Source organism: Ursus americanus, chromosome 9 (assembly GCF_024610735.1).
Source record: "Ursus americanus isolate L20-20 chromosome 9, mUrsAme1.1.p, whole genome shotgun sequence".
Classification (NCBI taxonomy): Eukaryota; Metazoa; Chordata; class Mammalia; order Carnivora; family Ursidae; genus Ursus; species Ursus americanus.
In genome coordinates, this window is record NC_142135.1 from 46962244 (window position 1) to 46985988 (window position 23745).

At 34.2% G+C, this 23745-nt stretch overlaps 1 protein-coding gene across 5 annotated transcripts in view; it reads left to right on the forward strand.

The window, feature by feature from the left end:
• Positions 1–23499, forward strand: part of RMDN1 (regulator of microtubule dynamics 1) — a 48323-nt gene extending 24824 nt beyond the window's left edge. For 2 of the 5 annotated variants that reach the window (XM_045806027.2, XM_045806030.1), the window contains exons 4-10: positions 581–740; positions 14195–14284; positions 17528–17583; positions 18860–18947; positions 20162–20192; positions 22764–22897; positions 23360–23499. In XM_045806027.2, the coding sequence (XP_045661983.1) occupies positions 581–740; positions 14195–14284; positions 17528–17583; positions 18860–18947; positions 20162–20192; positions 22764–22897; positions 23360–23410 (610 nt within the window). In that variant the 3' untranslated portion in view covers positions 23411–23499. Of the gene's footprint in view, positions 1–580; positions 741–14194; positions 14285–17527; positions 17584–18859; positions 19111–20161; positions 20193–22763; positions 22898–23359 lie in introns of those variants that run through there. The other 3 variants (XM_045806029.2, XR_006781121.2, XR_006781120.2) reach the window with 3 other exon arrangements.
• The last annotated feature ends 246 nt before the right edge of the window (positions 23500–23745 follow it).

A 23745-nucleotide genomic window follows, 5' to 3' on the forward strand; every position in this document is an offset into this window, starting at 1 on the left:
AGAGGGGAGCTGGAGAGGGAGAAGTAGGCTCCCCACTGAGCAGGGAGCCTGATGCAGGGCTCCATCCCAGGACGCTGGATCGTGACCTGAGCCAAAGGCAGACGCTTAATGACTGAGCCACCTAGGCGCCCCTATTTATTTATTTTTTAAAAGGTTTTATTTATTTATTCATTTGAGAGAGAGCAAGAGTGAGAGAGCACGAGCAGCGGTTGGGGAGCAGCAGCAGGAGAGGGAGAAGCAGGTTCCCCACTGAGCAGGGAGCTCAATGCTGGGCTCCATCCCAGAACCCTGGGATCATGACCTGAGCTGAAGCAGACATTTAACTGACTGAGCCACCCAGGTACCCCAGGAAGTTAGTATTTTAGATAACATAGGAGAGTTAATATTTATGTATAATATTGGATATTTTGTAGAAAATTTTAGCAAATAAAGTTTTTATGTGAAAATATGGCATTGTGAATAATGGCTTTTGATACTGCTATATTTTCGCTGACCTGGAAGACCATATGTATTCATTAGTGATGTGACCTTTAACAGTTGTTAAATGTGAGCTTAAATGGTTATTTTAATTTCAAATTAGTGAAGATGCAGAGTTACTGTGGCGACTGGCACGGGCATCACGTGATACAGCTCAGCTTAGCGGGACCTCAGAAGAAGAGAAAAAACTCTTGGTCTATGAAGCCCTAGAGTATGCGAAAAGAGCACTTGAAAAAAATGAATCCAGTTTTGCAGCTCATAAGGTGAGGTGCTTAAAGTAATGAAACTGTTACCATGTGAGAGGTACATTGCTCTATATTTGTTTATTATTCCTAATTTACAGAGAAAAGAAAATTTGTCTATTTTAAAGAAATAAGATTTATTTTTGTAACATTTTTTCAAAAAGATGTTTTTTTCTTTGCGTTCTTGAACATTTTTTCTAACTTTTTTAGTGTGTCGATAAATTACTTTTGTGATTTTTAAACAAAAGTGTTAGTTGTTTCATGAATTGCTTGTATCTTTATTCCTAGTAGTATAAGCACTTGACAGATGTTTACTCATTTTCCTCACATTATATTTCTGTTTTATGAAAGGGTGAGAATAGAGCAGCTGGACAGCTAAGACCTAGTATACTTTCACATGTAACTCTGCTAGTTCCTGAATTTCCTAACTGGTTTAGAATGATGTTTTTCAGTTGGCACTGTGGGGACACATGGGGACATCATTGGTATTTTGGAATAGGACAACACTTCATGATGTTGGACTCTCCTCAGTAGATCTGCCGAGTCATTGTGACAACCAAATTCCATCACCACCTATTTCCAAATGTTCCCTTTAGGGGCTAGTCTCCCTTAACACCCCACTAATATTGGTTTATATTAAAAATAAAACTGATATGGATTCCTTAAATTTGTTGAGATTTGTTTTATGGCCCAGAATATGGTCCATCTTTGTAAATGTTCTTTGTGCACATGAAAAGAATGTTTATTCAGCTATTGCTGGGAGTATTTTATAAATGTCATTCAGGTCAGGTTGGTTGATAGTGTTCAAGTTTTTTGTATCCTTACTGGTTTTATATCTGCTTGTTCTATAAATTATTGAGAGAGGCATGTTGAAATGTCCAAGTATAATTGTAGGTTTGTCTGTTTCTTTGCAGTTTTATTACTTTTTGCAGCATATATTTTAAAGTTTCTGTTAGGAATATAAACATTTAGGATTATTATATTTTCTTGATGCATTAACCTCTTTATCACTCTAAAATGATCCCCTTTATTTTTGAAATACTCTTGGTTTTATCATCCACTTTGTCCGATATTAACATAGCAGCTCTTGTTTTCTTTTGATTAATGTTAGCATGTTATATTCTCTGTTCTTTTACTTATAACAGTGTCTTTATATTTAACATGTACTTGTAAACAGGTGATTTAGTCTTGCTTTTATTTTTACTTATATATTTCACATTACGTAAAATTCATCATTGTAATACATATACCTCAGTGGTTTTTCGTATTTTCTCTGTGTTGTGCAGCCATCAGCACTAATTCCAGAATATTTCTGTTACCCCCAAAACAAACCCTAAACCTACCAGTTAATCCCACTTCTCCCCTGCACCTGTCCCCTGGCAAGAAGTAATCTACTTTCTGTTTCAATGAATTTTCCTATTCTAGACATTTCATATAAATGGAATTACAGTAGCTGGCCTTTATGTGTCTGGCTTCTTTCCCTTTGCATAATATTTTCAAGGTTCATCCATATTGAGTATGTGACAGTACTTCATTTTTTATGACTGAATAATATTCCATTTTATGGATATACGAGTTCTGTTTATCAACTGGTGAACATTTGGGGTGTTTCCACTTCTTGGCTGTTATGAATAAGACTGCTGTATACAATTGTGTACAAGTTTTTGTGTGAACATTTGCTTTTACTTCTTTTTTTTTCTTATGGAGGTAAATTCACACAGCATAAAAATCACCCATTTTATAAGTGCACAATACGGTGGCATTTCATACATTTATAGTGTTGTACAACCATTACCTCTAGTTCCAGAATATTTTTGTCACCCCAGAAGGAAACCCCATTAAGTCCAATTAAGTAGTCACTCTCTATTCCCTCTTATTCCCCTAACAGCTGCTAAACTGCTTGCCGTGTCTATGGCTATACCTACTCAGGATATTTCACAGAAGTGTAATCATACAGTATGGGATCATTTGTGTTTGACATCTTTCACTTACCATGTTTTTGAGGTCCATCCATATTGTAGCATGCCTCAGTATTGAATATTTGTTTTTATGGATGGATAACATTCTGTTGTATGGATACATCATGTTTTGTTTACCCATTGATTAGCTGATGGACATTTGGGTTATTTCCACACTTTTGGCTATTGTTTATAGTGTAAATAACATTCATGTAACATTCATGTACAAGTATTTTTTTAAATACCTGTTTTCAGTTCTTTTGAGTATATATCAAGGAATGGACTTTGCTGGGTCATATGTGATTCTGTGTAATTCTTTTTTTTTTTTTTTTTAAGATTTATCTTGTGGGGTAGAGAACTCAGAGAGAGCGAGCAGACTCCCTGCTGAATGCGCAGGGAGCTTGATGTGGGGTTCGATCTCACCATCCTGAGATCATGACCCGAGCTGAAGGCAGACACTTAACCATCTGAGCCACCCAGGCGCCCCAGTGTAATTCTTTTGGAAGAACTGTCAAATTCTTCATCGAAGCAGCTATATCATTTCATATTGCTACTAGCAATGTGAGGGTTTCATACCACATCCTTGCTAACACTTGTAATTGTCCATTAAAAAAGATTAAATCTAGTGGGTGTGAAGTGGTGTCTTACGGTTTTGATGGACATTTTCCTATTGAATAATGATACTGAGCATCTTTTCATATGCTTATTGGACATTGTGTATCTTCTTTGGAGAAATGTCTATTCAAATTCTTTGCCCATTTTTCAACTAGGTTTGTCTTTTTATTGTTGAGTTTTAAGAATATTTTCTGGTTATTAGTCTCTTGTTAGAAACATGATTTGCAAATATTTTCTCCCATTCTATGGATTGTCCTTTTACTTTCTTGATGATGAGCTTTGATGTACAAGTTTTTAATTTTGAGGAAGTCCAGTTTAGTTTTCTTTGATTGCTTGTGCTTTTGGTGTCATATCTAAAAAACAGATTTTCACCTATGTTTGTTTCTAAGAGTTTTATATTTTTTATCTCTTAGTTTAGGTCTTCGATCCTTAAAAGAGTTAGCTTTTATACATGGTTGAGATAGGAGTTCAAAGTCATTTTTTTGCATGTTGAGATAGAAGTTCAAATTCCGTTTTTTGCATGTAAATATCTAGTTGTCCCAGCACCCTTTGTTGAAAAGACTGTTCTTTCTCCATTTTCATCTTTGATCAAAATCAGTTGAACATAAATGTATAAGTTTATTTTTGAAATCTCAATTCTATTTTATTGGTCTAAGTGTAGACCTGTAGGTCTTTGTGCCAGTATCACAATGTCTTGATTACTATATCTTTGTGGTAAGTTCTGAAATAAGGAACTGTGAGTCTTCTAGGTGTTTTTTTTCAAGACTGTTTTGACCATTCTGAGTTCCCTCAATTTCCATACATATTTTAGGATCAGCTTGTAAATTTCTGCAAAGAAGCCAGTTGGATTTTTGATAGGGATTACCTTGAATCTGTAGGTTAGTTTGGGGAGTATTGCTATCTTAACAGCATTATGTCTTCCAATCCACAGATGTGTGTTGTCCATTTATTTAGATCTTTTTCTTCTTTCAACAGTGTTTTGTAATTTCAGTCTTCAAGTCTTGTACTTCTTTGGTTAAACTTATTCTTTAAGTATCTTATTCTTTTTGATGCTATTGGAATTCTTAATCTCATTTTCAGATTGTTCATTGCTACTGTATAGGAGTGCAACTAATATTTGTATATTAATTTTATATCCTGTAGCTTTGCTGAACTCATTTATTGGTTCTGCTAGTTGTTATGTAGATTATTTAGTTTTTTTCTATATTATGAACATGTCTATAAACTATCCATACATAGTTTTACTTTTTCTTTTTCAATCTGTTCACCTATTATTTCTTTATCTTGCTCAATTTCCCTGGCTAGAATGTCAGTGCAGCGTTGAGTAGAAGTGGCAAGAGTGGATATCTTTGTCTTGTTGCTGATTATACGAGGGTAGCTATAGGCTTTCACCTTTTACTATGTTAGCTGTGGGTTTTCCGTAAATGCTTTTTATCAGATTGAGAAAGTTCCCTTCCATTCCTGGTTGTTGAGTGTATTTATCATGAAAGGGTGTTGGATTTTGTCAGATGCTTTTTTTCTGTGTTTGTTGAGATGATCATGTTGGCCCCCCCCTTCATTCTATTAATGTGGTATCTTACATTAATTGCTTTTCATATGGTGAACCAACCTTGTATTTTGGGATAAATCCCGCTTGGTCTCGTTGTGTAATCCTTTTCAATTCAGCTTGCCATTATTTTGTTGAGGAATTTTACATCATAAGAGACACTACTCTTTAGTTCTCTTTTTTCTTTTTCTCTGATTTTATTGAGAAAGAATTGATATAACATTGTTGTGTAAGTTTAAGGCATACAGCATGATGATTTGGTCTGCACATATTGTGAAATGATTGCCACAATAGGTTCAGCTGATATCTATCTGCTAACATAGATGCAGTAAAAAGGAAAGAGAAAAAAAAATTTTTTTTCCTCGTGATGAGAACTCTAGGGTTTATTCTCTTACAAACTTTTTTTACATAGCATACATCAGTATTAGCTGTAGTCTTCACCTTGTACATTACATCCATAATACAGTTCACCCTTGAACAAGATGGGGAGAAGGGTGCTGATTCCTGTGCAGTTGAAAATCTGCATATAACTTTTGACTCCCCAAAAACGCAACTACTAATAATCTGTTAACAGGAAGCTTTAATGATAACATGAAATAATCAGTACATGTTTTGTATGTTGTATGTCTCACATACTGTATTTTTACAATAAAGTAAGTTACAAAAAAATAGAATATTCCAAAAAAAATGATAAGGAAAATAAATTTACAGTACTGTATTTCTCAAAGGATATCTGTGTATAAGTGGATCTGCATAGTTTAAATTTGTGTTGTTCAACTGTATTTGTCTTATAACTGGGAGTTTGGTACCTCTTGACCACCTTCCTCCAACGCCCCCTCCCCTGCCTCTCTGCCTGGTAACCACAAATCTTATGATTGTTTTTTTTTTTTTTTTAAGATTCTATATGTAAGTGAGATCATACAGTATTTTTATTTCACTTAGCATAATGCCTTCAGAGTCCATCCATGTTATTGCAAATGGCAGGATTGCCTTGTTTTTTATGGTTGAATAATATTTCAGTGTGTGTGTGTGTGTGTGTGTGTGTGTGTGTGTACACACAACTAATTTATCTGTCATCTGTTTATCTGTACTTAGGTTGTTTCCATTTTGGCTATTGCAAATGTTGCTATGAACATGGAGGTGTAGGTATTTTTTCAAGTAGGTTTTGGGTTTTTTTTTGGATAAATTCTCAAGTGGAATTGCTGGATCATATGGTAATCGTATTTTTAATTTTTTGAGGTTTGGCTATACCAATCGGTATTAGCTATACCAATTTAGAATCCCAACAGTGCATAAGGATTCCCTTTTCTCCACATCCATGCCAGCATTTACCTCTTTTTGATGATGGATATTTTAGCAGGTGTGAGATGATAACTTCATTGCTGCTTTAATTTGCATTTCCTTAATGACTTGATGTTGAGCATCTTCTGTTGGCCTTTCCTGTATCTTCTTTGGAGAAATGTCTGTTTAGGTCCTCTGCCCATTTTTAAATTGTGTTATTTGGTGTTTTGCTATTGAATTATATGTAATTGTATGAATTATAATTCAGATATTAACCCTTTATTAGATATATTGTTTGCAAATATTTTCTCCATTCGGTAGGCCTTTTCATTTGTTGATGGTTTCTTTTCCTATGCTGAAGTTTTTTAGTTTGATATAGTCCCACTTGTTTATTTTTTATTTTGTTGCCCTGTGCTTTAGGTGTCATATCCAAAAAATCATTACCAAGACCCATGTCAAGAGACTTTATTCCTCTTTTCTTCTAGGAGTTTCATAGTTTCAGGTCTTACGTTTAAGCCTTTACCTCATTTTGAGTTAATTTTTGTGAGTGGTATAAAATGTGTCTAGTTTTATTCCTTTACATGTGAAAATCCAGTAATCCAGTGCCATTTTTGTAGTTTGTCCTTTCTCAATTGAATATTCCTAACTCCCTTGTCAAATATTGCTGACTACATATTCTTGAGTTTATTTCTGGGTTCTCAGTTCTGTTCCATTTGTCTATTTGTTTTTATGTCAGTACCATACCATTTTAATGACTGTAGCTTTGTAGTTTAGCTGCTTCTTTTTCTGAGGATTTCTTTGGCTATTCTGGGTCTTTTGTGGTTCCCTCTAAGTTTTAGGTGTATTCTTTTCTACTTCTGTAAAAAATGCCATTGGTATCTTGATAGGGCATTGACTCTATAGATGGCTTTTGGTAGTATTGCTATTTTAACAGTATTCTTCCAGTGTGTGAACATGGGCTATCTTTTCCATTTATTTATATCTGATTTCTTTCACATGGGTTATCTTTCCATTTACTTATATCTGATTTCTTTCATCGTTATCTTGCAGTTTTCACAGTAGAGATCTTTCATCTTCTTATATAAATTTATTCCTATTTGATTTTGATCCTCTTGTAAATGGAAACTGTTTTTCAGAAAATTTGTTGTTAGATTATAGAATTGTTACTGATATTTGCATGTTAAATTTATATCCTGCAGCTTGACTGAATTCATTGATTAGATCAAACAGCGCTTTTTTTTTTTTTTTTTTTTTAGTCTTTTGGACTTTCTATATATAAAATTATGTCATGTGCAAATAGAGACATTTTTACCTCTTCATTTCCAAATCTGATACCTTTTATTTTTTTTCCTTGGCTGATTGCTCTAGGTAGGACTTCAAGTCCTCTGTTGAATAGGAGTGGTAAGAGTGAGCAAGCACCATTGTCTTGTTGTTTTTTTTTTTAAGATTTTATTTATTTATTTGAGAGAGAGAAAGTGAGCAGGCAGGAGCAGACAGTGGGGAGAGGCAGAGGGAGAAGCAGACTCCCAGCTGAGCAGAGAGGCCAACACAGGGCTCGATCCCAGGACCCTGAGATCGTGACCTGAGCGGAAGGCAGCTGCTTAACTGACTGAGCCACGCAGGTGCCCCACCCTTGTCTTGTTCTTGGTCTTAGAGGAAAATTTTCAACTTTCATCATTGAGTATGATGTTAGCTGTGGGTTAATCACATATGGTCTTTATTATGTGGAGATACATTCCTTCCATCTCTAATTCAGCTCGTTGGGAGTTAATCATGAATGGATGTCAGGTTTTGTTATATGTTTTTTCTGTATCTATTAAAATGATCATATGATTCTTTTTTTCTATTAATGTGATGCATCACATGATTGATTCATGTATATTGAATTATTCTTGCTTTCCAGGGATAAATCCCACTTGATTGTGGTGAATGATCTTTTTAATGTTCTGCTGAATTCAGTTAGTATTTTATTGAGAATTTTTGCAACTATATTAGGTTTCTTTTATTGTGATGTTTTGTGATGGTTTTGATATCAGTAACACTGGTGTCACAGAATACTTAAGAAATGTTCATTGTTTTTCTATGTTTTGGAAGAGTTTAGAGAAGCTTGGTGTTAATTTTCTTTAAACATTTAGTAGAATTTGTCAGTGAAGTCATCTGATCCTGGTGTTGGCTTTGCTGGAAGTTCTTTTGCCCACTAACTCTGTAGTATTACTTATTATTCATTTGTCAGATTTTTTGTTTATTCTTAAGTCAATTGGATTGTTGTTTCTAGGAATTTTTCATGTTTGCTAGGTCGCTTAATCTGTTGCCATACAATTGTTGCTACTATTACCTTATGATCTTTTTTATTCCTATCTTTATTACTGAGGTTAGTAGTAATATACGTCCTTTTTGAGTCTTGGTTTTAGTAATTTTTCTCTTTTTTTATGTTTAGCTAAAGGTTTATAAATTTTGTTGATCCTTTCAGAGAATTAATTTGGTTTTGATACTCTTCTCCATTTTTCCTGTATTTTATTTATTTCCACTCTGATCTATATTATTCCATTCCTTCTGCTTACTTTGGGCTAGTTTGCTCTTCTTTTCCTAGTTTCTCAAGGTGAAGTTATTGACTGATAACTTTAAGGTAGCCATTTATAGCCATAAGTTTCCTTCTGAATACAACTTTGCTGAATCCCATAAGTTTTATTATGTTGTGTTGTTTTTGTTCTTCTAAGGAATTTTTAAATTTTTCTTGTGATTTATTGGACTCATTGGTTATTTAGGAATGTGCTTTTTTTTTTTTTAAGATTTATTTATTTGAGAGGAAGAGTGTGAGTGAGTTGGGGAAGGGGCAAAGGGAGAGGGAAAGCGAGAGTCTTGAGCAGACTCCCCGCCGAGCACAGAGGGCTCGATCTCAGGACCCCAAGATCATGACCTGAGCTGAAACCAGGAGTTGGACACTTAACTAAGCTACCCTAGGAATGTGTTTTTTAATTTCCACATAATTGTGAATTATCCAGATTTCCTTCTTTTATTAAATATTTTCATTTCAGTATGGTCAGAGAACATACTCTGATTTCTTTTAAAATTTGAGACTTTTTTACAGCCTGATATATTGTCTGTCCTGGAAAATGTTCCATGTGAATTGAGAAGAATACATAGTCTGCTCTTGTTGGGTAGTGTTCTGTAGATGTGGGCTGGGTCTAATTGTGTTATAGTATTGTTTGAGTCTTCTATTTGCTGATTTTCTGGCTAGTTGTTCTACCTAGTCTTAGAAGTGGAGTATTGAAATCCCCAACTTTTATAGTTGAATAGTCTCTTTATACCGTCAAGTCTGTCAGTTTTTGTTTTATTTATTCTGGGGCTCTGTTGTTAGGTGTATATTTGTTTATAAGTGTTTTATGTTCTTGATACTGTTTTTCTTTGTCTCTCATATAATTTTGGTCTTAAAGTTTGTTTTGTCTATTCTTAGATCATTATCTAATTCTAAATAATATCTAATACCACTTCAGCTCTCTTGTGAGTATGGTTTGCATGATAAAACTTCCCTATTTTTACTTTAAGTCTATATACCTCTGAATTTAATTGTATTGTAGATAGTATATAGTTGAGTCATGTGTTTTAATACATTTTGCTAATTTTTGCCCTTTAATTGGAGAGTTTAACCCATTCACATGTAATTGACAATAAGAAGTTCTTTCTCAATTTTGCTATTTGTTTTCGATCTTTTGTTTCTCAAGTCCTCCATTAGTGTCCTTTATTTAGTATTAGGTTTATTTTGTTGTACCATTTTAATTCCCTTGTTTTTGTAGTAAATATTTTGAGTTATACTCTCATCTTAGTGGTTATCCCAAGGAATACCATTAACAGGTTCAGACTGGATATCAACTTAATTTCAGTTGTATACCAGCTTTTCTCTTATGTATCTCTGTTCCCGTGCCCTTATTCTGACCAGATCAACTGGCATTTTGATCTTGGACTTCCCAGTCTCCAGAAATTGTGAGTAATTTCTCTTGTTTTAGCTACCACCCTAGTATTTTTGTTCTAGTAGCACAGGCAGACTAAGACAGATGTCCATGGTACTGATTTGGCTGTTAATCTTTTTGAGGACCCTTTGTACATGACAAGGCATTTTTTCCTGCTGCTTTCAAAATCATCTCTTTGTTTTTATCTTTGAGTTTGATAATGCTGTGTCTAGGTTGGATCTCTGAATTGATCTGACTTGGGGTTGTTTGTTTTCATCAAAGTAGAGAAGCCTTTGGCATTTATGTTTTCAAATATTCATTCTACCCCTTTCTCTCTTTTCTCCTCCTGGGACTCCTCTTATGTGTATTTTGGTAGGTCTCTGAGGCAGGTTCATTTTTCTTCATTCTTTTTACTTTCTGTTTCTCATACTGTGTAATATGAATTGACCTATTATCTTCAAGTTAGCTAATTCTTTCTTCTGCCTGTTCACATCCACCATTGGGCCCTCATTTCAATGTTGTGAATTTTTAATTTCATTTATTGCACTTTTCACCTCCAAAATAACTCTTTGGTTCCATTTTATAATTTCTGTCTATTGATAATTCTCAATTTGATATGATACTGTTCTCATAGAATACTTCAGTTCTTTAGACATCATTTCCTTGTTGAACATACATAAAGTCTAGGATGCCCAACATCTGGGCTTCTTCATGCATAGTTTCTATTGATTTTTTCCTTCTGTGTGTGGGTTATACTTTATTTTTTTGCATGCTTTATAATTTTTTTGTTGAAAACTGGACATGTTGACTATTACAATATGGTAAATCTGGAAATCAGATTCCCTCCTTTCCCAGAATTTGTTGTGGCTGCTTTTAGTATTTGTTATTTCTTTTTTCTTTTCCTTTTTTTTTTAAGATTTTATTTTTAAGTAATCTCTACATCCAATATGGGGCTCAAACTCACAACCTTGAGATCAAGAGTCACATGCTCTACTGACTGAGCCAGCCACGCCCCTCTCTTTAGTGGTTTTTCTGAATAAATTCTGTAAAGTCTGTATTCTTTGTTGTATATACCCACTGAAGTCTCTGTTTTGTTAGCTTAGTGGTCAGGTAATGATTGAACAGATATTTTCTAAAATGTCTGGAACCCAAATGTTTTCCAATCTTGGTCATAGGGCTCTGTGTATGTGTTGGGACATACCTTTAACAGTTAGCTGGGCAGTTTTAAACTGTACCTTAACTTTCACTTCCTGTTTGTGAAGAGCCTTATGGTCAACAGGTGGTAGGGCCTTCTCAGATCTTTCCTAAGCATGTGTGTCTTTTTTGGATTTTCAGGGATATTTTGGAGCTTCCCCCCGCCCCCCAAATGGTTTGCCATTTAATTCAGTAACAAAATAATTAACATTTCACTATGCTTTCAAAGCATGACATTTGAAGTCCATTTTATCTTCCTTTGACATATGCTTTGGTAATAAAAAATAAAATGTCATGGTACAGCAGTATGCGTGGCACTCAAAATTCTGTCAGGTTATAACCCTATCAGTGTGATTCACAGGGTATGGAGCAGCAGTGGGAATCAGTTAAAAAATCACATATGATCTCTCATCACAATTCAGCCCTGCATTGTTGAGCAAAAGCAGCCATAGTAAATGCATAAGTGATGAGCATGACTGTGTTCTAGTAAAGCTTTATTTGTGGGCACTGAAATTTGAATTGAACATAATTTTCATATGTCATAAAATATTCCTTTGGCTTTTCTTTACTGAAGCTTTTCAGAGCCCTTAGGGACATCTCTTTCCCTAACCTTTCTCTTCGCTCCCTGCACACTACCCTCCCCGCCCCGCCCCAAGGTCCTTTATCACGAGGACCATTTTATAATTTCTGTCTTTTCCAGTTAGGTGAAATATGTACAAGGTCAGTCTTGCAGGGAGCCACCAAACAGATCAGAACAAATAATTAATTATAGTTCTCCATGAATGAGATCTGTTCTAATCTGGTACCGGGAATGGAGGGCTGTTTTCACAGCTCCGGCTGAGACTGGGAGTGTGGGATGGGACTGGAATAAGATAGAACAGCACAAAGTTCACTGTTCTCACTAGGAATAATCTGTTGCTTTGAATAAGCATTCCCAGGTCACTGCAAGCCTTAGGTTAATTTTGGAGTTCAAAAAAAAACATTGATTCTAACAGTTGAGCGTTTTTATTTATTGCTTTGATGGAGGAGAGAATTCGGATTTCTTTACTTGGCTTTTTCACTTAGGTCACTCTCAGGCTGTCTTAATTTTAATCCAGTTTGGCAATCTGCCTTTCATTTGGGGTGTTTGGACCATTTACATTTAATGTGATTAATGATATTTTTGGTTTTAAATTCCCTATCTTCCTATTTTCTGTTTGCTCATCTGTTCTCATTTTCTTCTTTTTCTGCCTTCTTTTGTATTGATCATTTTTTGGATTCCATTTTATTTGATTGACTTAATGACTATAATTGTATTATGTTGTTTTAGTGGTTGCTTTAAGTTTTATAGTGTACATCTTTAATTTATAGTCCACATCAAGTGATATATACTTCATGTATTAATAACTGCTCTTTAGGGGCACCTGGGTGGCTTAGTCGTTAAGCATCTCCCTTCGGCTCAGGGCGTGATCCCGGCATTCTGGGATCGAGCCCACATCAGGCTCCTCTGCTGGGAGCCTGCTTCTTCCTCTCCCACTCCCCCTGGTTGTGTTCCCTTTCTCGCTGGCTGTCTCTCTCTCTCTCTCTCAAATAAATAAATAAGTAAATCTTTAAAAAAATAAAAATACATAACTGCTCTTTGTGCTATTATTGTGATACATCTTTTTTTTAAAAAAAATATTTTATTTATTTGAGAGAGACCGAGATAGTGAGAGAGAGCACAAGCGGGAAGGAGGGGGGACAAGCAGACTCCCTGCTGAGCAGGGAGCCCAGCACGGGAGTTGATCTCAGGACCCTGGGATCATGACCTGAGCCAAAGGCAGATGTTTAATCAACTGAGCCACCCAGGCACCCCCTGTGATACATCTTTGACATATGTTAAAAATTTCAGAATACTGACAGTCTAATCAAGAAAGAATGTTTAGGATTCATCCATAAGCTTGTGTTTGCTTTGCATATAGAAGGTTGTGAGATATATAAGAGAAAGGTGATGTTATCCGGTGTCATGATATGTGGGAGAAGATTAGAACACCAGATTTGGGCAGCTGGGGAACTCTCAGTGGAGATTAAGTGAGCATCACCTATAGAGGTGTGTGTGCACGCACGTGCATATGCACATGTGTGTTTTAAGGTATACTTTTAAATTTTCAATAAAATTACCAAAATTTTGGTGGAGAATAGATTTAAACAGAAGTTTGTTTTAGTTAAAATCTTTCTGGTTATAATTATTAAAACCCCACACAAATAAGCTCAAACAAAAACAGGGGAGGTGTTTTTTGTTTTTTGTCTTTTTTTATAAGAAACTCTCTTTCACAGAACCTAAAGGCAGGGTGCTTTTTGGTTCAGGAAAAACTGGCTTGAGTGCTCTGATGTTTCACTGTCTTTCCTCTTTGCTGTTACCTGCAAATCTTTTTCTCTACGGACTCTTTTTTTCTCATTCTAAGTCTTGTGACTTAGAGTTTATGAAGCTTGGATATTTTGGATTTAGTCCTTAGGGATGAAACTCAGATAGTCTCAGTTTAGGTATATTGTCTTAACTATGACTACAGGGACAAAGTCACAATTGACAAATGTGGCTTATTACTGTAACGGCAGACTGGGGGAAGAGGCAGCTTGCAGAAAAGAGGACGAGAAAATAAGTTATTCAATTGCAAATTTTTCTAAATATATAATCTGGTCATAAACATGAATCGTTATCTTCCCATTGTGCTGATAACTTTCTTAGACTGTTCTTTACCTTGTATTATAGTTTTCTATAAACATGTCCTGTCCTTGAGTTCTTTAAGGGCCATGTCTACTTTTCTTTGTATATGACAGTATATTTAGTACAGTTTTTATGCTAAGTTTCTGTTGAATGAGAATGACTATTGGGGAAAAGATACTGTATTACCTTGTATTGAATGGAGCATCAGTGGAGTATTATTATTCTTACATGTTTTTTTCTTCTGTTTTTAGTGGTATGCAATCTGTATTAGTGATGTTGGAGATTATGAAGGCATCAAGGCTAAAATTGCAAATGCCTACATTATCAAGGAGCATTTTGAGGTACTGATGAATTTTAAAAGGAATTCGTTTTTTTAATAAATTCCTGTTTCACTTATCTATTGCTGCATAGCAAACCACCTAAAACTTAGAGGTCTAATGCAGACAGCTTATTTCTCAAGATTTTGTGGGTTAACTATGTAGTGGTGCTCCCCATCTGTTCAGTGTATCTGAGGTCATCATACGGCTGCCTTCACCTCTGTCTTCAGCTGGGATGGAATGTACAAGATGGCCTCTTACAGGACTGTTTCTCTCCACTTTTCTTTGCATTATTTAGTAGTCTAGCCCAAGCTTCTTTACGGCTGGCTTCCAAGAATTCGCATTCCAAGATAAAAAATCCCAGTGCGCAAACTTTCATTAAGCCTCTGTTTTGCATCACACTTGGTAATATCCTGTGGACCTAAACAAGTCCTGTGGCCAAGACCAGAGTATGTGGGAGGGAACTCTGCAAGGTCCTATATACCCCGAGGTGTGGTCTGGTATAAAGTCTAACACAACTGATAAACCACTCCCAATAGTAATAGTACTGTTTACGATTATTATCTCTGTGTATTTTGTGTTTTAGTATTTCCCCTAAAGTTACTTCTTTTATAGTAAGCTCTTCCTTAGATGCCAGATATTCTCCAGGAGTTTGTATATTTTATGATGTGCCATATACACTACCTCATCGTCCTAAACAAAACTAAACAAAAACTCCCGAAAAACTGCCACTAGAAATTCAGCATATTTATTTCTCTTTTGATATTGTAGACCATCTCAAAAATACAAAGGAAGAGAATGTGATGGAAACATTCATAGGAAAAATGCTAGATAAGCTATCTAACAGCTTTTCTGAATTTTATGGTTATAGTCTCAATTCCTGTTTTATACAGTAGGTAATAGAAAAGAACATTGGACTGGGAGTCAGGAGACCTAGCTTTTTATTCTGGCATCAGTGGTGTATATACACACACATGTGTATGTGTGTGTATACATATACATATATATTTTTCAGTTTAATAATATGCAACATTTTTCACATTTTAAGACCTTTGAAATAAGATTGCATTATATAATCAGTGGTATCTTATAATAGGCAATGCTTTTTTCTTTTTAGTGATAGATATAATAATGATGTGTGGTAACTTTCATGGTATCTTAGATTCTGTGAAATGTTGTAATTTGCTCGGGGGCATTAAATAAATCACCTAAGTTATTCTGTGCCATAGTATGTAGAAATATATGACAAATATCTTCCAATATAAATCATGAAAAATAGCAGAAAATATATCAATGGAAGCAGAGGCTATAGATTATTTTTTAAAAACCAGTGTTTTCAGGCACCTGGGTGGCTCAGTCGGTTAAGCATCTGCCTTCAGCTCAGGTCATGATTCCAGAGTCCTGGGATCAAGCCCCACATTGGGCTCTCTGCTCAGCAGGGAGTCTGCTTCTCCCTCTGCCTGCTGCTCCCCCTGCTTGTGTTCTCTCTCTCCCTCTGTCAGATTGAATAAATAAAATCTTAAAAAAATAAAAAAAATAATTAATGTTTTGCAGATTTCAAATGTGTGTAAGTATATTTTTAAAATGATAATATTTAGTATTTACATACTAAAAAGATCATTTATACTATTATTCCTAATTCCGTTATTATATCTAAAGCCATAAGGAATTACTATCTTTGGATTATTATTGTTGTTGTTTTTAGATTTTAAGTAATTTCTACACCCAACATGGGGCTTGAGCATGGTCCACCGACTGAGCCAGCCAGGTCCCTATCTTTGGATTCTTTTAAAACACTTTAACTAATGGCAAGAATTATAAAAGAAAGGGTTTGTTTGAGAGTAGCGCCTCTCAAGAAAATTAAGAAAATTAAATTCCCTAAAGGATCCATTACATATTATGAATTAACTTCTCTCCCTTGCATCTAGAATGGTACTAGCTCAATACCATTCTTGGTAGATTGGAGAAAATAATTATTCATAGAATTCTTTGTAGGGTTTAATTTTCTAGTGGAACTCCAATTAGGAAAGGTTGCTTAGTGTATAAGTTGTGTATACTTTAAAACATATTTTGCTATAAATCAACCACTATTTAATGGAAAAGTAAAATATAGTCAGTGATGATTCTTTTATTAATGAAGCAGGATTTCTGCTAAATCATAGTTGGCTATTAGCCTTATTTTAACTCATTAATCAGTGTTAGTAATAAATTGGTACTTTTGAAAGGTAAAATCATGCTGGTTATAGAAGATATTACTGTGTTAAGTATCTCCTGTTACATGCTCATTTAATTTTTTACCACAACTCTGTAATATAGGTATATTACTCTATTGAGTCTATAAAACAGCAAGCTCAGGCATGGCAAGAAGAGAGAACTTGCCAAGGGTGAAAACTTGGAACTGTGATTTGAACCCTGGTAGTCTGACTTCAGAGCCTATACTGGTAACCTACAAATATTTTAAAATGTGTCTCTCAAACATTACTGACTGAAAGTGAAAATGTGGGTTTACAGAAAACTTGAGATAGGAGTTCTCAATTTTTTTTAAAAGGGTCTTTTATTTTTAATAGGATTAACATTAATCTGAGATTTTTCTCAGTGGCTTTCAACAAAATAATGGATAAAAGGAGAAATAGTTGCTTTAAAGTTGTTCTGTAGTTTATGCTTTATGTTAATTAACATAGTTCTTTCATATAGTAAATAGAAATAAGGGAGACTTTATCAGTGTATCTTATTATGTTGTACATAATTATTTTACTAATAAATTCTGCGAATAAGAAGTATTTTTCCTTTGTTAAGTATAGATGGTGAAGTTGAACAAAAATATATATACAGGAAGAAACTCTGTAAAAGTATTAAGTACTTTGTTCTCCTTTTAGGAAAGAATACTATTTAATCCAATATTCATACAGAACTTGCCAAAAAGAACCTTCTTATTTTTCCTCTAATCTAGAAGAAACATTGAGAACTATAGATTACTGTTTTCAAAATTAGATTCATTTACAAATTTCATGTTTTTTCTCATATTGATGAATCCTGTTAGTTGCTGAACTTTATAAAAGACTTAACTCTAATACAGGTCATTAATAGTGTACTGAAATGAATTTAACCACATTGAAGAATGAAGAGGGAAAAAAAGTTGGTGTTGTCATAGATGAACTGAAATGCAGAGTTGCCAAAAAAATTTTTTTAATCATGACTTTTTCAGCAAACATAGTACTTATTTGTGTTTAGAAAACAAATAAGATTGACTTTCTCATTTCTTGTTAGAAAGCAATTGAACTGAACCCAAAAGATGCTACTTCAATTCACCTTATGGGTATTTGGTAAGAACCTTTCTTTAAATAAATATTTTAGTGGTAGGTAGTATGATCTTATTTTGTAGTATATAAAACAAGATATAAAGTTTTTAAAAGTGTTTGGTATTCATGAGTGTTTAACTAGAAGTTGTGATGTATTGTTAGAAAATACTAAATTTGATAGTGATCATGTTAACCATTGTTATTCAGATCATTTAGAAATACATATTAAAATGAAAAAGGCATTAAGACTTTTGCTAGACCTTGAAATTCCCTTTGTTGGGAAAGACTGTTCTTACTTACCAGGCAAACTGAAACTGGATTAATCTAACTATATAGCAGTACAGTTCAATGCCCTAAGAGGGTCTTTGCATCTTCAGGGTGTGTCAAGTATAGTCTGATTTATCTGAGGAATAATATAATATGACTTTCAGTATCTTTCCATCTGTCTAGTGTATATCTTATTTCGCTGGTATGAACATAGACTAATGTGTTTAAATGCTTGCTGATTTAAGAGTGTTTCTTGCGACAGGTTTGCTGCTGTTTTCTTTGGGTGTAGTCTGCAGACCTGAATATTTTATTGTCTTATAAATAAATGGTGTAGACAAACCTGCATCAGATTCTTAAAAAGGAATTAAATATCTTCAGGACAAAGACCATATTAAACTAACAAAACACTTACTGAGAACTAATGATAATGGAGAGACAGTGCTAGGGAGGAAACATGAATGTGATACAGTGGCTACTTGAGGGAGTTCAGACCCTAGTCAAAGATGCAGTACTTTCCCCCCTCCCTATATCAGAAAGTTGTCAAGATCTTTGGATGTTAATCATTTGCCTCACTCTTTTAAATAGGCAGACTTAAATTGTCATTTGCTATTGTTATTTATACGTATCATGTTTAGTTTTGTCATTTTTTTAAACTTCTCTTGGTTTTTCTTACCTAAAAAAATAGGGGTAATGATCCTAACTCATTTAGTTCTTGTAAGGAGTAGATGAGAGATAATCACCGAGCACCTGGAACAGAGTGAGGACTCAGTGATGAATGATATATACTGTGTTATCATTACCAGTACTGTTGTGTACTACTTATATTTAACCACGGAACACATCTTAATTGATGGATCAGTATAAATCAGTCTCTAGGTAATTCAGTGGGAATATTAACCTACTGGATATTATGTAAAGTGCAGATTGTTTAAATGTACAACAGAAGAAGATATCTTTTATATCTGTTAAGATGGTTTTCTGTAAGAGAAAAAAGGTGCAATTGAGATGTATATGTCATTTTATTTCTCTATAGGTGTTATACATTTGCTGAAATGCCTTGGTATCAAAGAAGAATTGCTAAAATGCTGTTTGCAGCTCCTCCTAGTTCCACCTATGAGGAGGTAGTGTGCTGTCCTTTGTTAAGTTAGTACTGGTTTCTTAACTGCAGTGTCATTCTACAGTGTCCAGATCTGGAGCTCTGAGCAGTGAGGCCTTTGAGCACGTTTCTAACCATCCAGTGCAGCTCTCTTATCACAAAGGCTTAATACTTATAATCAATGACTGGTGAGTGTTTTTTTATTTAGGTGAGTGGCTGATGATTCTGGTGTATGTCAGCTATAATAGCTCATGCCTAAAATCTACCATTGTTTTCTGTTTGAAATCTACACCATGTAAAAGTCATAAAATAGAATAAGAAATTCACCAGCTGTTACTCAGGATTAGTTTTAAATATGTGTTCTACACACTAACAGTCATTTACCTGGAAAATCATGTATTTGTATAGATAAAGGAAGAGTAATTTTAACTTTTTAAGAAAGCAGGGTTGAAAGGTCCCCGCTAAAATATGAGAAAATATTCTCATATTTTCAAGGCCTTTTGCTTGTCTTGTTGAAAATAAAATTTGAAAGGGATTTCTGGGCAAACATTTGGGGTTAATTTACACCAATAAAATTTTCAGAGTAAGGGAATAAGGCCGTTGAAAAAGCTTTCCTTGTACCTGTGTTATGCTCTGGCAGGCTATGGTGTAGAATTTAATACAAAAATATTTAGTTGAATAATCAGAACACAGTTGGGAAATATATATTGTTATTAAAAAGAATGTAAGGAAAAAAGATATAGTCAGCTCTACTGTAACAATTTTAGTTATGTTTCTAGGATATGAGTACATTATAAAAACAGTTTAAGTGGGACAAAAAGCTACAGTTTCAGACTCAGTAACATTTTATGTTGGAATTTCAATAATAAGGGACTTTAAAAAATTTATTGGTACAAACTATCACTGAGTAAATTTAACTTTTGCTTTTATCAAGTTTTTGCAGACTTAAGAAGGATCAAAATAGCTGAGTTGCATATGATAATGTTCTTTCGTCTCTGCACTTGATGCTGGTTTGGTACAAGTTCTAAACAGCAATTAAGTTATTACTAGAAGGGTCCATATACTGTAATCTGTACTCTGATGATTTAATAATGTTCAGTTTTGCTGTGTTAACTTTCACTGTTGATGAATTGACTGTTATTTTAAGATGTTTTACTTCCTGACTTTTGAGGAAATTTTTTTTAATATTGATTGTTATAACCCTTTTCATTATGTTTGGGCTTTTTGTGTTTTTAACAGGCGTTAGGCTACTTTCACAGGGCAGAGCAAGGTAACATTTTTCTATTCACATACTAGTATAGTTAAAATTGTGTGAATGCTTTATATATAATAGGAATTTTTAAAACAAAAATATTACTTATTCTAATATACTTCTTTTTGCCCTAGACATTGTTCAAACAATCTTTAGTTTTTATTCAGTAAAGATCACCAGAGTAAGAAGTGGGCTGCTACTGAATTTAGAGCTACAGTTCTGGAATGGTCCTTCATTTGATATGATCCAACTTTCTTGAGAGGAGGCTTTGACATGTTAACTGTCTTAATTCAAGATTATACAGCTGATTAGAAACATTTATTTATTTAAATGTTTAATTTTTTTGAGGTATATATAATGTTATAATTGACATGTAACAGTTTCAGGTGTACAGCATAAGGATTCAGTATTTGCCTATGTTGTAAAATGATTATAGTAAGTCTAGTTAATATCTGTCACATTACAGTTTTTAAAGTTTTTTTTCTAAGATTTACCCTTTCTCTTCAAAAAACATTTAAATGATAAATCTTGTTTTTAAACCAGGCCAGTTTTTGCTTTGTTGCAAATATTGTCGTCTTTTATGAAGAGTTTCATGTCACTCTGGCTTTGGAGAAATGGCCAGTCTAAAACTGACACCAGCCCATCCCAAGTTCATCCTTTTTAATATTAATAGCACAAACTAGAAGAGTAAAGGACATAAGCATATGTTACTAAATACATCAGAAAAACCCATTACAATTCTATTTCTATAAAATTAGAAGAAAGTTAAAGACTGTGTATTAGAGAGGCTACTCATATGGACTTGTTTAGATGCTTTTAGGATAGCAAAGTTTTTTTAAAAAAAACATTTCTTCTAAAAAATTGTGTCTGAATGTTAAACTGTGTCAGTAATATATTCTGATTCGCTGTTATGATAACCCCTCGTGATAGTTTTTATATCATGAATATGAATCTGGGAATAAAGTTTCCTCAAAGGGATTTAGAAGCATAATTGCAAAGTAAAAATAGGGCCTTAGAGAATTAAGGGTTTGGGGTGTTGAGAAAAACATAGTAACTCTAGTCATCCTCCAGGTTTTACCCTGTAGTTCCTCCAGGCGGTCTTTCTTTATGGACCATATCCGGTTTAGAAGCTACTCCTAGGCTCTTAGTACCTGTTGCTTCTCCCATCATGGCCCTTATCACTCCATAGTATGAGTATGTGAGTTGTGAGTATTGTTTACATGTCTAAGACTAAATTCAGGGATGATGCGGACTTTGTCATTTTGCTCACAATTTGTTCCTTATTGCTTAGCATAATGCTATCAAATTTGCTGAATGACTGAATTAACAGATGAATGGATGAACCCCAAGGAAACCTTAAGTACACCTACAAAACATCTCATAAATATGTTCAAATTAAAGAAGTAAAACAATTTCGGGTTAAGGAGCAAATGGAGCTAACCATAAATTATATCCAGGGAAAAGTATGCTTTAAATATAGAAGGTCCCAAGTTGATAGGAGGAATCTGTAGAAAGAATTAATGAAGTTAGTGAGACAGTCCCATGCTTTCATAGGCTTTTGTTCAGTTTTCCCTGAGCCAAGAATGGTCTCCACTTTTCTGTTAAAATCTGTTTAGCTGCAAAGGCAGCCCAGATGTAACTTCTTAGCTTAGTTTCTCTTTGGTTTCTCATAGTACTTTATAATGTGTACACTTATCAAAGCATTCCTTTCATTCATCTATTACATTTAGTTACGCTTGTTTGTCTCTCCTCTTCATAAATTCCAAAAGAACAGAGTCTTCGTTAAATTTGTACTTAAGTATAACCCATATTCAGTAAATGTTAATCAAATGTATGTATGTGCACTTGACCCTTAAACAGTGAGGGGATAAGGGGTCCCCACCCCCTGCATAGTTGAAAATCTGCATATAACTAACTTTTTGGCTCCCCTAAAAGTTAACTACTTAAATAGTCTACCATTGACTGGAACTTACTGATAAACAGTTGTTTAAAATGTATTTTGTATGTTCCATGTATTATAGACTATATTCCAACAGTACAGTGAGCTAGAGAAAATAAAATGTTAAGAGTAAGAGAAAATATAATTATAGCACTTTACTGTATTTATGGGGAGAAAAAAAACCCCTGCATATATTTGGACCTGCACAAGTTCGAAACTGTGTTATTCAAGGGTCAGCTGCATATATATCATGATTCCATTCACTCATACAGCAACTACGTATTGGGTGCATGTTATGTTCTAGGTACTTAAGATATAGCAGGGCATAAAAGACTTTATTAATAAAAAGAAAACCCCTGTCCTTACAGAGCATACATTTCTATCAGGAACCTCAGTTTCTAATCTATCAAATGGAGTATTTTATAAAATTGTATGAAAATGAGAAATGTAATAGAATGCCACTGAATAAATGGTACTTTACCAATATTTTTTTTGAGATTGGAATAGTTGAACAAAAAAGAATTCTAGTTAGCCTAATCTTATATTGACCACACAAATTTATTATTGGAATTTAGACTGAAGAAATTAAGCCTTTAAAAATAAGAGCAATTCTATTTCATCTGAGATAAATTTTTCTTCCTTATGTACAGTGGATCCAAACTTCTACAGCAAAAACTTGCTTCTTTTAGGAAAGACATATTTGAAATTACACAATAAAAAGCTCGCTGCCTTCTGGCTAATGAAAGCCAAGGACTATCCAGCACACACAGAGGAGGATAAACAGGTAAAATATCTTCAATAAATTAAGGCAGGTAGATTTCTACTGAGGCACTATTAAATAAAGGTGAGTTAAGTACTTCTTTAAAAGCATTATTTGTCTAAATGTATATTGTTGAAAACAGTAGTGTTCATTTCAAATTGAACTCATTAACATTTGTTAATTTCCGTACAGCAGTCATTTAGTTACTGTCACCAGAGGTTATGAATTATTTGCTGCCTTATTCCTGTTTGACATACGTGATGGATCAAATAAGATTTCTAAAATAAAAAGGCAAGCCATGTGTACTAATGTGAAAGAATTCTCTAAGAGTCTTACCCAGTCCCTGTTCAGTTTTATTCTGACAATGTGCTGTCCTGGTTTTTGGGAATGCTTAGAGACCACAGCCCACTTTATGAACTTACTAGATTTTGCAGGTTGTTATGTATGCTGTACTGTTTATTTATAACATGTATTTTTCTATTTTAGATACAGACAGAAGCTGCTCAGTTGCTTACAGGTTTCACTGACAAGAATTGAGAATTTTTCAGAGAAGAAAGCACATGAAATATCTAAGAAACATTGCCTTTTCATCAAATTACAAAGATAATACATAAACTCTAACTGTTCTATGGCTGTTTTCTCAGTTCTTTAATATGACCATTTAACAAATTAAGTATACAAAATTTCTAAGTTTCTTCACAGATAACAAAAGAAATAATTACAAAAGATTGGTAGAGACTTCTCCCTGGCTCAGAGGCAGAGATATTGCACATTTAGGACACCAGCAATACAAAGTGGTGTAAGATTTCTAAGGAGGATGGTTCGCATTAGAATGGGAGATCAAGAAAATAAAAAAAGCTTTGTGGAAGAGG